Genomic DNA, 13,052 nt, shown 5'->3' on the forward strand with positions numbered 1-13,052 from the left:
AGATTCACTTTTTCTCTTCCCCATTATGCTTTTGTGGCCCCTCGCAATGAGAAGCTCCTTCCCAGCAGCTGCAGCTTCAGGGCTGGTCGCCCAGGGTTGCTCCCATGGGAGCAGCTCTCATTGCAGGAGGTGCTGGCAATTGAGTCACAGCTTGGAGCTTGGGATTCTGCCCCTGGGCCTACGGGCCTCCGTTTTGCAAGCGATTTAGCAATGTGAGCATCTCCATTAAGTTTGTTAGAGTAGGAAGACATGTAACTGGGTTCTTAAGAGCCCCAGATTTCCTTGCTTATTCATTTCAAAAGCTGGTGAAATGAACAGCAATTAAGATGAGTGACCTAACAGTAGGAGTCCACTTTTGACTTTCTGGAGAATCAAGGTAGATTAAAGGACACTGGGGCTATTGTGATCATCCAGTCTAATTCTCCAATATGAAGTCATACTGTTTGTAAAGTTTGTAAAGCTGTGTTTGCAGTAGACTCCACGTGTCTTTAAAAATACCTGGTTTGATTTTTAAAAGTCCACTCGGTTACAAGAAGAATTCTACTGAAGCATCAAGGATATTTTTACAATTTCCAGTGTTAAATTGTTCTGATATTCAAATACCTTTACAATTTTAAAAATGTGTCTCTTCTAGGCCGAACTTTTCTAGCTTTAGCTTTCAGTCCCTGGATATTTCCATGCCTATGTCTGTCATAAAAGGCAAAGCCATTTTTGCTAGAGAAAAAACGCATTCATATAGACGGAATTTGGGACTGCACTAGCTAGGGACACTTTTGGAAAAAAATTAATTTCCATGGCCAACAACCTTGTGCTTTTAATGATAAGAAAGGCAGTATGTAGAATTTTATGGCTTACTTATTTTTAAGTATCTTTTTTGGTTAACTTGGAAGCATATGGATTTGCAGATTCTTAGTGTGTGTTGTTCCTTTCTTATTTTCTTTCTCAGGAGAGTTGTATTGTTCTTTGCCCAACCCTAGGAATGTCCATTTTGAATCTGTAAACATGAAGAATGTTCTTCACTGGTCAGCACCAGAAGGCACAGGAGATGGAGTACGCTACAAGGTGAAGTATTCAGTGTAAGTTGGCTTGTTTATTTTATCCCCCGCTGACTTTTATTTTACCACTTTAAATAATAATTTAAAAAATCTTTATGCTAGATAGGGCCATTAAAAAGTAAAGAAAGGAGAACTAAAATGTGGGTTAGCCTTAAGCAATATGGTTTTTAACTTTTACTTCTTGTACTGCTTACTTCAGATCCAGTTAAAAAAAAAATTATAAGGAGACTTTCTTCCTATTAAAGAAGTGTAGGATGCAAAATGGAAGCTTTCAGGGGTGCTCCTGAGAAATGAAACAGAAGGACGAAGAAGGACTATGCTGTGGATTGGCATCTGTACATGTTAGCCGTCTGTACGCATTTAAACAGATCTGGAGATGTAGTTTTTAATACAATAGTAACAGCACCCAGTGTTTCGCTGGTCTTTTCTAACAGACCCAACTCCCACAGATTTCTTCTGATCCTGCAAGCCTCTTTAGTCTAGGAGAAAATCCACTGCAGTTATCAAGTATTGTAGAAAACCAAGTAATGTGATTGGAATCAGGCCCTTCTATTTTCAAGGTCTGCACCTTTGTAGGATATCAAGGAATTTGAGTAAGGACCAGAATCCATCTCCTTTGTTCCCACTGAGAGAGCACTGGGTCATTCCACAGGACAGTGCTGGAAGTTTAGCTTATAAATAGGGGTAGCACTGTAGTCATGGATAATGTAATGCTCCCAATCTTTACCTCTAATATGAACACTTCCCTCAGTCTAGTAATTTTTTCATGACACTAAAACAAATTTAGATCTCCAGAAGTTTCCTGTAACTTGTACTGGCTACTAAAAAAAGCAAGGAGTTGCTTCTACAGTCAGAGACTGCAGTGTCTTTTGCCCAGACCTTGCGTGCTTTGCTAACAGAGGAGCGACATAGTCCACCTCCTGGAAAAGGGGAGAGTGCTCAGTGATTATGGAATGAACGATAATTATGTAGAAGGTAAAAATGCTCAGAAAGCACTGGCTATGCTGACTCTGCAGGGTCAGCTGGTCCACGGAAGAGTGTGTAGTCAGGTACAGCTGTCTCACACTGAAGACAAAAATATTCATACGTGCTTCTGCCTGCCTAGGAGTGCAAGGCCTTGAGCTAGGTGGAAAATGCTGGTGAGTGATACTGTTGTGCAGTCGTGTAGAAGTTGCCACATGCACTTACTAATTAGCAGGCAAAGGGGAATTCTTTTCAGCATAATGTGAATTTGAAGAGCAGGCTTCTGAGCAAATCCAGGCAGGAATTTTTCAAGGAAACCTTGATTTCTTCTACTAGCGTATAAGAGTTGGTCAGTACTGAGGCATTGCTGATGGCACGCGTATGCCTCTTTCAACTAGAAGGGTTTTGAAGTTCATTGTATTCCAATGGAGTCTTAAACAAGAAAAAGAAGTAAAAGTCAGCAATGAGTAGTCTCCTGTCCACTCATCTTGGAGACCTCGAGCATCATCTGTCTCCGTACACCAGGACAAGCCACTGACCATTCTGACAGAATTCTTTGTCTCTATATAAATAGTTATCCTGACTCTGTTATCCTACATTTAGGGTTTAAACTAAAGCTGTGGAGACTGAAGTTGAGAGATCTCTGGTCTGTGTAAGCAAAACTGGACTTAGATTGGTATCAGTAGCATCCCAGATAGTTCCATATGGCCTCTTCTGGATAGGGCCTACTCTGATTTATTTTTCATTAAAAACTTGTGGAAATCTTGTGTTTTACTTCAGCTGAAGTTGGGAATTCCTTGAAATTGCAGATTTCTGCAGAACAAGCAAAGTGTTTTATCAGCTGTAATGTTAGTTTCTGTGCTGTATTATCAGGTGACTAATGCCATGGCAATAGCTTTTGTACAGCTCCTTTCTCTTTCTTTTTCAATACAGATACGGTATTGGCAAATGGATTCGAAAGCCAGAATGCAAGAATATCAACAGAACGTGGTGTGACCTCTCCAGTGAGACCTCTGACTACGAAGAACAATACTATGCAAGCGTTAAAGCCTTCCTAAATGGGATGTGCTCTGACTGGATGGAGACCACACGATTCAACCCTCTTACAGACAGTAAGGAAGGCTCATCACACAGCCAGATGTTCAATGGCCTTGATTAATACTGTGTGCTCAGACTGCATGTGTCTTCATAGCATATGATATTTTAATTTCAACATGAGGCTAGATTTTTTTGCAGTTATTTCACATTTATGCTTTTGGCAGAAGTAATTGAAATAATCATCTTAGAATTTGGATATATGTGTGTTATATATACGGTCTTACATAGACTGAATACATTTTTATGCTATGTTAAAGCTTTCCTCAAGGCAAATAAAAGCTGTGGCACATCCACAGTATAAAGAACTCTGATTTTGAAAAGGCTCTATTAAACCAAGCAGTAATCACACTCTAGAGCACAATATCTCTTATCTGTGCCAGATAATCTGAGAACATACTGGTAATTTAGCTTGTTTTAGCAAATTGAGTTTCAAGATTGTTTATCCTGCGAAGTCACAGGAATTCCTAGGCAAAATTCCAAGTCAGTGTTCACCTTCTCACTGTAAAGATCCTCTTAGTTATCTGATAAAATAATTTTCTACCCATATAAATGAATTGTTCAAAGTCCTACTTAGACTCTCAAAAACATTACAAAAATTTAGTATCATCCACTTCAAGAAACTGCATGGTCAAATCAGTGTGCCTCTGCTGCATTTGACTGCTTTTTGTAAATGTTCATTTTTCCAGCTAAAATTGATCCACCCATGGTAAGTGTATCTTCCACTGAGAAATCTATTTCAATCATTCTGACTGCTCCTGAGAAGTGGAAGGGAAGTCCTGAGGAAGAACCCATATCTCTGCTTCAAGTGTATCCTGGCCTGCAATACAATGTGTCCGTCCTCAACAAGAAAACAAAGAAGCGGGTAAGCTATGACAAGGCTGTAGAACTGTATCGGTTAAATCTCTGCTCTGTGCTTCCTGAAATCTGCTTTGTCTGTAACAGCAAGAATCGAAATAGGATTCACAGCCTTATAGGAATTGTAGGATTATTCAGGTTGGAAGGGAGCTCAGGAGGTCTCTAGTCCAAAGTCCTGTTCAAAGCAGGAGCTCAGACCAGGTTGCTCAGGGTTTGTGCAGCTGCATCCTGAAAACCTCCAACGATGGAGACTGCACAACCTGTTCCACTGCTTGACTGCCCTCTCGGGAGAAAAAGTGTTTCTTTATATCCCATCTGAACCTCCCTCTTTCAACTTATGGCCATTGTCTCTCATCCTCCCACCATTCAGCACTGTGAAGAGCCTGGCTCCATCTTCTTGGTGACCTCCCTGGGTCATCCTGGGGCTGCTGTTAGGTCCCCCTGAAGCCATCTCTTCTTTCCCAGGTGGAACAAGCTCCAGTTCTTCAACCTGTCCTCACAGGGCAGTGCTCCAGCCCCAGCCACATTGATGATCCTCTACTAAATCCACTCCAGTTTGTCAGTCTTTTTGGTATCAGGGGGAATAAAACTGGACACAGTATTCTAGACATGGTCTGATGAGCGCTGAGTGGAGGGGGATAATCCCTTCTCTCCATCTGCTGCCTCTTCTCCTGTTAACACAGCCCAGGATGCTGTGTGCCTCCTTTTCTGCAAGGGCACATTGCTGGCTCACATTCAGCTTGCTGCCTGTCCCCAGTCATCTTCGGCAGAGCTGCTCCCCAGCCAGTCAGTCTGCTGTCAGTACTCACAATACATCATGACAAAGTGCCACCACTTCTGAACATCTTCATTCATCTGTCTCTGCAGATTCACATTTCATTAGCAAGTAGTAGTTCCCAGCATAAACACAGTAGATGAGGAAGAGTTCAGTGATCAGTTACAGAAACATTCATTCTTCTGTTCCCATGTTCCAGGCACAATCTCTGTCTGGCAGATCTCTGAATTTCCTGAAGAGAGACAGAAATTTCACACGAAAAAAGGTCACCTTCTATCAAAGGGGATATTAATATGCCAAGATTAGCAATGTCCTGGTTTCGGCTGGGATAGAGTTAATTTTCTTCCTAGCAGCAGGCATAGTGCTGTGTTTTGGATTCAGTAGGAGAAGAATGTTGATAACATGCTGATGTTTTTAGTTGTTGCTGAGTACTGCTTATGCTAGTCAAGGACTTTTCAGCTTCCCATGCTCTGCCAGGTGCACAAGAAACTGGGAGGGGGCACAGCCAGAATAGTTGATCCAAACTGACCAAAGGGCTATTCCATACCATATGACGTCATGCTCAGTATATAAACTGGGGGGGGGTTGGCCGGGGAGCAGCGATCGCTGCTCGGGAACTGTCTGGGTATCGGTCGGCGGGTGGTGAGCAATTGCATTGTGCATCACTTGCTTCGTGTATCATTATTATTATTATCATTATTATACTGTTACTATTAGCATTACTATTTTACTTTATTTCAATTATTAAACTGTTCTTATCTCAGCCCAGGAGTGTTTCTCACTCTTACTCCTCCAATTCTCTCCCCCATCCCATCGGGGTAGGGGGAGTGAGCGAGCGGCTGCGTGGTGCTTAGTTGCTGGCTGGGGCTAAACCACGACAAGCAATTAGAGGTATACAAAAGGGGGAGAGGTATACAAAAGGGGGTTTTGTTTTGGTATTTTTGTTTGTTTGCTTTTTTAATAAAGATGCTTGACATAGAGCAATTACTTGACCTTGAATTCCCAAGATCTACGTAACACCCGTTATTCTAAGGCTCCTATCTTTACCAGAATATCCCAATTTGAAAGATTTTGTGGAACTGTACCGTGTGCCTTTCATTGGCCTATGCATCAGGACAGGGCTGGAGTGATGCTTTAGCTCTATTGCAACATGAGCATGAGAATATGGGCTAGTGGTGGCACGCAATTCTACTTCATATAAAGCATGAAATTGTTCAGTAGTGGTAGAAGAATGATTGAATGGAAGATAAAATATTCAGAGAGGACATGACCTAACAAATAACTTGAGTTTTGATTGCATTTGGAAAGAAAGGTTGCAGCTGGCAGTTCTTACTGTATCATTATTCTTTCCAGAAAATTTCTGTGCTTGTGACACATTTTGTGTAGAATATCTTTACTTTTCTGTAAGTGAGGAGGTAGAGGGGAAAACCCCACTTTTTTTTATGTCTTCCAGTGGTTCTTCTCCGTCAGCAACACCACCTTGGTTGTGCCCTGGTTAGAATCTGGAACAGCTTATTGTGTCAGTGCACAGATATATGTCACCACACCACTTTTGCACAGTGGGTTCTCCAAAGAATATTGCATTTCTACTTTGAAAGGTATGTGTAAGCTGGCAAATTACAAAAAGAAGATGTGAGTTAGAAAAAAATCATGGTGATTGAGTTTACGTTTTTTACATATCCATTGTGAAAGTGAAAAGCTAGCATTGTTTCTCCCCTCTCTGTGCATTTGTACTGATGAAAAAGTCTTTGCCTTTAGTAAAACGAATCTGGGATCTACTGACTGGGAGGTACGACAGTACCTCTGAAGAAAAGGATCTGCATTCCTTGAGTCTTAGTGAATGGAGAATATTTTTTTTCTCCTTGAATGAGGTTTGGGAGTGGCAGAGCTGGGTCAGTCTGAAATTAGCAACAGGAGAACCTAGGGGAGGGGTTGTTACTTCTTTTTAGAATTTAATTTATAATTTAGATAATAATAAAGTTTGTCCTGTAGCTCAAATGTAATTTTTTTAAAAATTTTCTGCAAATTCCTTGTTTATCTAAAACATTTGCATCCCATATCCAAAAAGCAGTGTGGTGAATGGACATTTCTGTCTGAATACATTAAAAAGTTGCTCAGTACAATGAAAACTTTTGTTTTGTTAACAGATAAAACGGCAGATGAGATGATAACAATCGTATTTGGATATGTTCTGCCTATCATGCTGGCTGTCCTTTTTATTTCAATGATATCCTATTGTGTGCACAGGTATATTCATGTCAGCAAACAGAAACATCCAACAAACCTGGTAAGTGTTCTTTATTGCCGGATGATGCTGCCAACCTGGGCGCTCACAGCAGAGCTGTGTGTTTTCCGGGGCTCCGAGTCGGCTGGGAGGAAACCATGGCTAGCTGCAAATAAAAGCTCTAGTTGCCACTCAAATCAAGAAAAGAACATCACATTGAGGGTTATTAAATGCAAGGAAAACAGAGTAATAACTCAAGTTAGCAACTGTGTCTAAAAAGATGACCAGATCTAAAAAGATGACCAGAGCTAATGAGGACCAGAACAGAGCTGTTCGTTTAGTAAGAGTCATTGCCATAAGCAAGGTCTGAGGTGCACTGAGGCAAGTTCTGTTAGGAAGTCAGCACTCCCTAAATTTATCTATGAAAAAGCACAGTAGAGATTCGGTGAACAAAAGTTATTAATTGGTTGAAATCAGAAACAAGAAGAGAACATAATTAAGTAGTGCAGAAACCCCATGATGTTTTCTTGGACCATTACTGGGTATTACATTTTACCATTTAATTGTGACTGTGAAGGATTTAGCACATGTGCATCATACAGATAATTTAATCTGGATTTCAAGAATACTTTCAAATACTGCACTGTTTCCTAACACCCAAAAATGTACCAACAAATGCATTCTGTTATTTAGACAGCCCAAATGCACTTTGTACGTAAAAATGTTTGCAAGTTTCTTAAAAGCTGCAAAGTTTGTTAATTTTTAGAAAGAACACATAAAGTCTAAGAAACACTATTGGTTTCCAGCTCATGAGCCCAGCAGAGTTTTCTCACAGGTATTTCTAAACAAGTTGCTCGACCATAAACATGCAATTACAATAATGAATGAACACTTTGATGTTAATCCAATCTGCATGACATGAGAGGTATAAAGGAGTTGGTTTCAACATGCTGATCTTTCTGAAGAAATCTAGAGCAGCACAGAGGTGATAGGAGCAATGTTCACAGAGGGACTGAATACTTCATGAAAGGTTCGGAAGGAGTAGAGCAGCTACTGCTGCAGGGTGCTCAGATGTGCATGGAGAATCCTCCTGCACCTGCAAGGCACCAGCTTTATAACAGAATCATGGAATCAGAGTGGTTTGGGTTAGAATGGACCTTCAAAGATCATCTAGCCCAGCTACTGTGCCATGGGCAGGGGCATCTGTCACTAGGTCAGATTGCTCAAAGCCCCATCCAGCCTGACTTGGAACACTTGCAATGATGGGGCACACGCAACTTCTCCGGGCAACCAGTTCCAGTGCCTCACCACCCTTAGGTAAAAAGTTTTTTCCTTATGTCCAATCTAAATCTACCCTCTTTCAGTTTAAAACCATTGTCCCTTGTCACCACAGGCCCTAGTAAGTTGTTCTCTGTCTGTCTTGTTCTTTATTGTTTGTCCTGGGATGCAGGGCATGGTAGCTTGGTCTCCCTTGGAGAGCTAGCAGGACAGAGCTCTTTACAGTCAGAGAACATAAAGAGCTACTTAGTGGAAAAATCCCCACTCAACAGCAGACTAAACTCCAGCTCCAGGAGTCTCTTCTTATATAAATGTATTGTATGTTGGGTTTTTTTTAATGTCCATTGCACTTTTTTGTGACCACCTTGAAAGCTTCAATATTATTTCTCCACCTCTGGGTTCAGTTCATGTTAAGGTAACAAGTAAATGTAGACTTGGTATTTTAATGATGCTCACTGCTTTTCCCAGCCTACAGACTATTCCACATGGGCACCCCATGTGGTCAGGGGCAGGTGGAATAAGCAGTTTGTTTTGGTCCAGCACTTCTGACCTGGGGGAGCTTTCGGACTACCTGGTACATAGATTAGTGGTCTTAGTCTTCCATTCAAGCTTGAAAACACTGAAGTACAGCTTCTGGTTGTTTTTGCATTGCACTTTCCTTTACTGACTGCTTATACTGTATTTATTTCTGTTAGAAATACTACTCATTTCAGAAAGATTCCTACTGTTTAACTAGATGATTTATCATAGAGTCACAAAAGCACCCTGTGACAGACTGCACAATGCAGGCTCCATACAGTGCACTTCAACCTTATCTGTAGCTTCCTCTCTGAAAGGAAACCTGATATTATTTAATTTTCTGTAAGCTATACCTTAACATGGTGCCCGACTCTGTGCTTGTGGGATGTGGTTTTGACTGCACTTCCTCTTCACCGGTTAAAAAGAGTAGAATAGATTCTGTAATCTGTGACCCAAGGACAACTCTCATGTTTTCTCCAAAGTCACTTGAGTTTGTGCTGGTGGAAACAAAACCAGATTTTGACAGAATTGTTCTAACCATTATTTTGACGTGGCAAAGATGAGAAAAGGGGAATTAGAGCTGGTCATGATGTAGTTTTAGTTTGGATAGAATTAAAAAAGTGGAGAATATTAACACTTCTGGAGGTTTATATGATGAACTTCCTTCTTCCTTAAATTGACATCTTGAATCGTAGTAAGGCCTAGACTAGCCTTATATTTTAAAAACGTGTAACAGTATAATAGAATAGAATAGACTATTTCAGTTAGAAGGGACCTACAACAATCATCTAGTCCAACTGCCTGACCAGTTCAGGGCTGACCAAGTTAAAGCACGTTGTTAAGGGCATTGTCCAAATGCCTCTTAAACCCTGACAGGCTTGGGGCATCAACCACCTCTCTAGGAAGCCTGTTCCAGTGTTTGACTACCCTCTCAGTAAAGAAGTGCTTCCTAATGTCCAGTCTAAACCTCCCCTGGTGCAGCTTTGAACCATTCTCATGTGTCCTATGACTCTGTCACTCAAGGTGACTCTTAAAGATTGACCAGCACTCGTGGGCTCCTAAGCCCTCAAAAGCAGATTCCCGGGTGTCCTGGTTTCGGCTGGGATAGAGTTAATTTTCTTCCTAGTAGCAGGCATAGCGCTGTGTTTTGCATTTAGTAGGAGAAGAATGTTGATAACACACTGATGTTTTAGTTGTTGCTAAGTACTGCTTATGCTAGTCAAGGACTTTTCAGCTTCCCATGCTCTGCCAGGTGCACAAGAAGCTGGGAGGGGGCACAGCCAGAATAGTTGATCCAAACTGGCCAAAGGGCTATTCCACACCATCTGACATCATGCTCAGTATATAAACTGGGGGGTGGTTGGCCGGGGAGCAGCAATCGCTGCTCGGGAACTGGCTGGGTATCGGTCGGTGGGTGGTGAGCAATTGCATTGTGCATCACTTGCTTTGTATATTGTTATTATTATTATCATTATTATATTGTTATTATTATCATTACTATTTTCTTTATTTCAATTATTAAACTGTTCTTATCTGAACCCAGGAATGTTTCTCACTCTTACTCCTCTGATTCTCTCCCCCATCCCATCGGGGTAGGGGGAGTGAGCGAGCAGCTGCATGGTGCTTAGTTGCTGGCTGGGGTTAAACCACGACACCAGGGGACACTGCTAAGTAGCTCCCTGAGTAGCTTAAAGTTTGCTCTCCTGAAGTCCAGGGTGGCAACTCTGCTGTCCTTTTCTCTCAATACACTGAAAATTTTAAACTCAACCATTTCATGATCACTGTGACCAAGACAGCCACCTGCCATCACATCCCCCGAGTCCTTCTCTATTCACAAATAGCAAGTCTAGGAGGGCATCTTTCCTAGTTGGCTCACTGAGTACCTGTGACAAGAAGTTATCTCCTACAAACTTCAAGTATTCCAAAACCTGCTTATCACAGCAGTATGATATTCCCAGCTGATGTCTGGGAAGTTGAAATCTCCCATAAGGACCAGGGATACTGATCCTGAAATTTCTTCTAATTGCTTACAGAATAACTCATCAGTGCTTACATCCTGGCTGGGTGATTGGTAGTAGACACCCGCTACAACATCTCCTTTGTTTTCCATTCCCCCTAATCCTTACCCAGAGGCTCTCCGCCACAGCATCACTAACTGTAAGGGCTGTACAATCAAACCTCTCCCTTGTGTACAGTGTGACACCCTCACCTCACCTGCCCTGCCTATCACTCCTGAACGGCCTGTAGCCCTCCATCCCATCACTCCAATCTTGGGACTCATTCCACCAAGACTCACTAATACCAATGACATGATAGCTCTGGGAGCTGACCAACACTTGAGTTCATCCTGTTTGTTTCTCATACTGTGTGCAAGCAAGCAAGATGGTATTTTTATTATATTTCACTCAAATCAAAATATTTTTTGCTTTCCAGGTATGGCGCTACACTGACAAATGCAAGGAAAGGGTTTTCATACCATGTGAAAAAATAATGGTCAACCTTATCTCTGTTAATGTGGATGAGTACAAGCCATCTCAGGAATCCAATCATCTATCAGAAGGGAGAAGTCCCTGTTATTATACTGTTTACAATGGCACTGAAGGTAAGGATTTGCCTTCAAAAGTCCTGGAAACAAAACACTTGCTTGATATTTCACACGAAGAGATTTCACGCAAAGAGGATATTTTAGCAGAAGGGGACCAAACTGGGAACTGGTCATCTTATGGCCAGACTGGAACAAAGAATACTTTGAGACAGAAAAATGCAGGGACTGTAGAGTATGAACATGATGTAAGGGCTGAAGATTTCAGTCCTGGTCAGAAACTAGAAGAACTCAGTTTGAAAGAGAAGACCTCTGCCCCTGGAGGACTACTAGGTGAGCCACAGATTGCTTTGGGGCACTTGGTTAACATGGAAACAGGACAGCCGTATTGCCCCCAACTAGAGGTGAGGGCAGCAGACCCTTGTTTGGGACAGAAAATAGAGGAACTTAATCTGAAGATGGTTGATGCAGCAGATGAATTGCCGGGTGAGACCCATATCAACTTGGTGGACTTGGATACTGAAAAATCTGGGCAGACATCTTATCCTCAGCTGGAAAAAATAGCACAGGGCCTCACGGAGAAAGAGAGTGAACAGACCATATTAGTAGACTGGGATCCTCACACTGGAAGACTGTATATTCCTACCTTGTCCAGTGTTGAAAATCAGGTGTGTGAAGGAGTATTCAAGTATGATGATCCTGACAAAGAGGGAATTTTGTCCAGACTGTATGAGAAAGAGGTATCTGATGAATCACCAGAGGACCAAGAAATGTACCTCCTGCAATTCAAGGAACAATGGGGACTGCATGTAGAAATGGAAGACTGAACAGTAATTTTCTAAAATATTCTAAAATGCAAAATCTTTTTGCCTTTGCCAAAGAGAACTATGGACTCAGTGGAGAAAACACATCTTAATGTATTGAAGGTTTTGGAACCATCACAGTTGAACAGCTTAGTCATGATATGTTATTTATAACAGTTTCCAGGTGTGATATAAGTGATTTCAACTCCCATCATAAACCCCTCAGGTAAAAAAATATTATGGTTATGAGATGCTGTACTTTAAAAAATATATATATATTTACAGAGGATGCTGTTAGGATTTTCACATTGTAATTCCTACCAAAACAAATTATTGGTATTTGAAAGCAGTTATTTTTAACAAATAAAAAGCAACAATATGACGTTTTGCTGGGCTGTTTCGTGTATCTTGACACAATGCAGTCTTTTCTAGGTCTCACTCCTGCTACATGTAATGGTTTGAGCTGACTTTTGTGGAAGTTAAGGGCATTCCAGTATATATTTGGTTTCTGTTTTATAAACATTCTTCTACTTAATGAAGTTCTTACGTATTTCTCTCCAAAGACTTGTCTGAGGTGCAGGGTCCCATCCATACTGTGCTGCACAGATATGCAGCCAGCAACAATTCTTCTAGCAGGTGTGCCTGCAGGCTCAACAGACATAAGGGAGAAGAAAGTAAGCGTTTGTCTTATTTTAAACTGGGGGAAAATGTGGCACAGAGGGGTTCAGTGAAACGCCTATACTCTTACTGGACAAACCATGTCTCATTCAGCCTTAGACACTCGCAGTACGGCATTTGTGTGACTCATGTCCTGCAAGTGTCTGTTCCTCTACGATGACTTTAATGGCAGGCTGGCGTGAGTAGCTCAGACGGAGAAGTCTGCCCCAGACACGCCGCTGCTTCTTCAGACACATCCCACTTGGCTGTGGCAGACCCAGAA

General features: G+C 41.6%; 1 protein-coding gene across 1 annotated transcript; it reads left to right on the forward strand.

Moving 5' to 3' along the window:
- The first annotated feature begins 987 nt into the window (after positions 1–987).
- Positions 988–12,234, forward strand: IL20RA (interleukin 20 receptor subunit alpha). The gene is made up of 6 exons (XM_075707869.1): positions 988–1,076; positions 2,952–3,130; positions 3,803–3,978; positions 6,200–6,344; positions 6,894–7,033; positions 11,201–12,234. Exons 1-6 carry the CDS (start codon positions 1,003–1,005, stop codon positions 12,134–12,136), a joined length of 1,650 nt encoding a protein of 549 aa, XP_075563984.1. The 5' UTR covers positions 988–1,002; the 3' UTR covers positions 12,137–12,234.
- The last annotated feature ends 818 nt before the right edge of the window (positions 12,235–13,052 follow it).

Source organism: Pelecanus crispus, chromosome 3 (genome assembly GCF_030463565.1).
Source record: "Pelecanus crispus isolate bPelCri1 chromosome 3, bPelCri1.pri, whole genome shotgun sequence".
Taxonomy (NCBI): domain Eukaryota; kingdom Metazoa; phylum Chordata; class Aves; order Pelecaniformes; family Pelecanidae; genus Pelecanus; species Pelecanus crispus.

Excerpts from the sequence above, each read along its gene's own strand:
- IL20RA (XM_075707869.1), top strand. The coding sequence starts at position 1,003 with ATGAAGAATGTTCTTCACTGGTCAGCACCAGAAGGCACAGGAGATGGA. Across the intron at positions 1,077-2,951 it reads TACAAGGTGAAGTATTCAGT|ATACGGTATTGGCAAATGGA; the intron begins GTAAGTTGGCTT and ends TTTTCAATACAG. Across the intron at positions 6,345-6,893 it reads TTGCATTTCTACTTTGAAAG|ATAAAACGGCAGATGAGATG; the intron begins GTATGTGTAAGC and ends TTTTGTTAACAG.